Raw genomic sequence first — 4,321 nt, 5'->3', positions numbered from 1 at the left:
GAAGGGAGACCATCCCCGTCCCCAAGGGGGCCTCTCGCCTGATACCTCGGTCCGGAAGGCGTGCCCAGCTGCCCTTCCTCAGGAGACACCAGTGTGTAGAGCAGAGCCCTTCCTCTCAAGAGGGTCTTCACGCTCTCATCGTGGTCCGCGGTCACGGGAGAGAGGCCATCCTGGACCCACAAGCACGCCCACCACTGCCAAAGACGCCGCGGCGGGTCTTACAGCAGCGCGTCGTCCAGGAGCCCGGCGAGTGAGCTCAGGGCGCAGGTGCGGAAGAGGATAAAGAGGCTCCACCTGGGGGCCGCAGCGGGTCCTGCAGCAACGCGTCCTCCAGGAGCCCCCGCGAGTGAGGGGCGCAGGTGCGGAAGATGATAAAGAGGCACCACCTGGTGGCCGGGTCGGTGATTGGCTCCAAGAGCAATAAAGACAGCGGGAACCTGGGCCAAGGCGCCTGTGGCAAGGGCGTGAGTGCTTGGACCCTGCCAGATGGACGTCTCCGGTTGCCTGAGGGTCAGCTGCAATATGGGCAACTACCGGAAGGCGGCACCGCCAAAAATCAACGCTCTCGAAAAAAGTAAACGAGACGGACTAGGAGAACCAGCTCCTGTGTGTCTTGGGGTGTGACTGGTTCACCCTCCACAGTCCGTGTACATCACTTTAAGCTCCTGGGCAGGAACACCCTTGAGTTCCCGAAGGAGAAGAACTTCCAGCCATTCCCCTCCCACATGTCTGGCACATGGCCCACCAGCTCTGCACACCCTTAGATTTCTGCATGAGAACCGGCTGACCCACACACCTGTAAACCAAGAACATCCTGCGTGTGGATTCTGAATTACACACCTTCCACAGAGAGCACAGGAGCAATGAGAAGTCAGCGAGGACCACAAGCGTCCGAGTGGCTGACATCCGCAACGCCACCACTGACCGTGAGCATCACACCGCCATGGTGACCACCGTCACTGTCGCCTGCCTGAACTGATCCTTGATCTGGGCTGGACACGCGCCTGCCATGTCCGGGCCATGGGCTGCATTCTCTTTAAGTACTACCAGGTTTCACACTCTTCCAGACCTATGAAAACCAAGAGCACCTGGTGATGATGAAGACCCTAGGGCCCAGCCCATTACGCGTGATCTCCTGTACCAAGAAGCAGAAATACTTCTACAAAGAGAGCCTAGTTTGGGATGAGAACAGCTCCGACGGCCCATATGCGAAGAACTGCAAACGTCTGAAGAGTGACATGCTCCAGGACTCTCTGAAGCACCTGCAGCTGTTTGACCTGATGAGGAGGGTGGTAAAATTGGACCCTGCACATCAAACTGGCTGAGACTCTTCTGCAGCCCTGCTTTGCTGGCCACCCTCAGTCGTGGTCCTGCCAAACCACAACCCAAGCAGATGACAGGCACAGGACACCGCATGAGGAGAGCAGAACTGGGCTGCCCAGTCCCCTTTCTCCAGCCCCTACCACTAGGTCCCGGGACCAGAACCACCCAGTGAGCAGCGCAATGTGAAGGAAGGCGGGAGCCTGCAGGGGAGCCGAGGTGGTGCCCAGCTGCCAGAAGGCAGATTTGACACAAGCTGTTCATATGTTTTAAACTGATAAAGTATGTCTTACTGTTTGTAAAAAGAAGAAAAAAAATTAAATGTATTCTCAATAGAAATATTTATTATCTTCTTTGAAATAAATTTTAGGATAAATTGCTAGAAGTTTCTAGAATATAATCCTATATGTAAAAATGAAATAAGAAAATTTTTATGATACTCTAATGTATAGTTCCTTCTAGCATAGGATGAATAATTCAATTTTAACACAACTTATATCTGTATATTTGTGTGTACATATATATGTGTGTGTGCATCCATATATATATTATATATAATATATATAATATAAATATATGTATAATTTTACTAAACAAAGGTGTTGACAAACCAGGCAAATAATAATGGAGATTTCATATGGAATTTGTGAATTTTTGATAAATGATTGTTAGCAAAATAATTTTACAAAGTTTTATAAAAATAAACATTATATGGATTTGTCTTTTCTTATACAATAAATGTGTGATTTTATTTTTAAGGATATTCTTACGAAGTCTTACAATTTTAGTGTTAGGGAATAGGACTACTCCTTGGGTAACTTTTACTTCCTGTAACTGTTGCATGACTATAAATGGTACCACAGAAGGAACAATACATTTCTAGTGGTAAATGTTTACAACACAAACACAGGTTACTATTTATTATTAACAAAGTTTCTGAAATATTCACTTCTATCCACATGTGGCAAGATAGAAGCTTTGATTTCTTTCTAGAAAACCTATTACGAGTACTCTTCAGGTATTTAACGTAGAAATAGAACACATATTCAGAAATTTTCCTATTCATTTTTTATGCAGAAACTTCCTTTTGAGCATATTTTTCATCGCCGCCAGAACATCTTTATTCCTAAAGCTGTAGATTAACGGGTTGAGTGTGGGTGTGAGGATCGTATAGAATATTGCCAGGAACTTATCCTGGCCTGGAGTGTGGTATGATTTAGGTCTCATATATGTAAAAATAAATGGCCCATAGTACATCATGACCACAATCATGTGGAAGGAACAAGTGGAAAATGACTTTTTTCTTGCCTCTGACGATTTCATCTGGAGGACAGTAAGAATAATTTGGCCATAAGAAGCAGAGATCAAGAAGGCAGGGATCACCAGGAAGATGACAGCACTTACATAAACCCCTCGTTCATAGTTCGTTGTGTCTGCACAGGACAACTTCAACATGGCAGGGACTTCACAGAAAAAGTGATCGATTGCCCTAGAGCCGCAGAAGGGAAACTGCAGTGCGTAAGCTGTGTGGACTGTGGAGTTGAAAACCCCAATGAGCCAGGAGCCTCCAGCCATGACAGTGCTGGCATACTCCTTCATTAGAGTCGGATAGCGCAGTGGGTGACAGATAGCCACATAGCGATCATAGGACATTGCAGCCAGGAGAAGGCACTCACCACCCAGGAGGGTGAGGGACAGAAACACCTGGAACCCACAACCTGCAAGTGAAATAGTTCTGCTGCCTGACAGGAAGTCAGTGACCATTTTGGGAACGATGTTGGAAACATGCAAGATATCCATAAAGGAGAGATGGCTGAGCAGAAAATACATTGGAGTGTGGAGTCGTGAGTCACTGCAAATGAGGAGGATCATGAGTGTATTTTCTGTTACACTCATAATGAAAATGACAAATATAAATGAGAAGAAAACCAGACTTGTTGGGGAAGAAGAGAACACTCCCAAAAGTATGAAATCGCTGCTGAAAGTGTCATTCTGATGGCCCATCGTGAATTTGCTTTGTTTTTTAACCTAAAAAGAAATAATAAATAAATAATAAATAGAGAAAGACAAAAAGTGTAAATCTTAATCTCAGAATAATATGCCTGCATAATAAAATGAGAGTGAGTGATGCATGTTTTGTAATCATCGAGGAACTCTTAGGAAGCTTTTGGAGTGGGCATGTTTTACAAGTTGGGTGTTTTTATTTGTTCAAACCAACTGATGATATTTAGTATACTGAGTGGGCTCTTGGCTCCATGCTGAGTCTCATAATCTTAATTAATTACATATAATTTACTTGAGTCTACCCTTTTCTCAAATGTCACCTTCTCAAGGAAGCCTACACTTGCACACCCTTTAAAAATTTGTAAGGCTCCCAGTTGAACCCTAATTTCCTGGTCCTCTTTACTCTGCTCCATTTTCACATGTTTGCATATCACTTTTCACCTTCTCGTACATTAAATAGTAAGCACACTGGTTATATTTACTGTTTATTTTCATTCTCTGCCAGAATTTTCCCTTCACAACGAGAGATCCTTGTTCTGTTCACTGGTATAGCCAACTGCCTGGAACAGAACTTAGTGCATAGCAGTTGCTCAACAATGTTTGTTGAATATTTGAATGAAACAAATGAACCACGGAACTTAATATTCTCTAATGTATTTATTATTTAGATTAAACTTATAGAAAATAAAATGTATAATTCTAAGACTTCCCAAAGTAATAAGTAATAAAATATTGTCACAAAACCCAATATGTTTGTAATTTGAAACACGATATTTTAAATGTAAAAAATAGAAGTATCATTTAGTCAACATCAACCACGTGTCTTTAAGGATATATTTTTACATTTACCTGTTATGTTAACTTGTAGAAATTGAAGTATAATATATTAATCCTCTATGTGGGGAATAGTAGGTGTTGGTATTATTTATTTATATTTTGATAGTCATTATTTAAATGGTTACAGTTATTTGTGCACCTCCTGTATGTGTAAAATTTC

At 43.0% G+C, this 4,321-nt stretch overlaps 1 protein-coding gene across 1 annotated transcript in view; it reads right to left on the bottom strand.

Moving 5' to 3' along the window:
* LOC105533139 (olfactory receptor 2AJ1) overlaps positions 1-3,324 on the bottom strand; it is a 17,212-nt gene extending 13,888 nt beyond the window's left edge. The window contains exon 1 of the mRNA XM_011971484.1: positions 2,402-3,324. Coding sequence (XP_011826874.1) covers positions 2,402-3,324 — 923 coding nt within the window. The remainder of the gene's footprint in view (positions 1-2,401) is intronic.
* Positions 3,325-4,321: the final 997 nt, after the last annotated feature.

The sequence above is a fragment of the Mandrillus leucophaeus genome, unplaced genomic scaffold, assembly GCF_000951045.1.
Source record: "Mandrillus leucophaeus isolate KB7577 unplaced genomic scaffold, Mleu.le_1.0 Scaffold1227, whole genome shotgun sequence".
Classification (NCBI taxonomy): domain Eukaryota; kingdom Metazoa; phylum Chordata; class Mammalia; order Primates; family Cercopithecidae; genus Mandrillus; species Mandrillus leucophaeus.
Note: the sequence above shows the minus strand (reverse complement) of the source record. Positions and strands in the feature narration are given on the sequence as shown.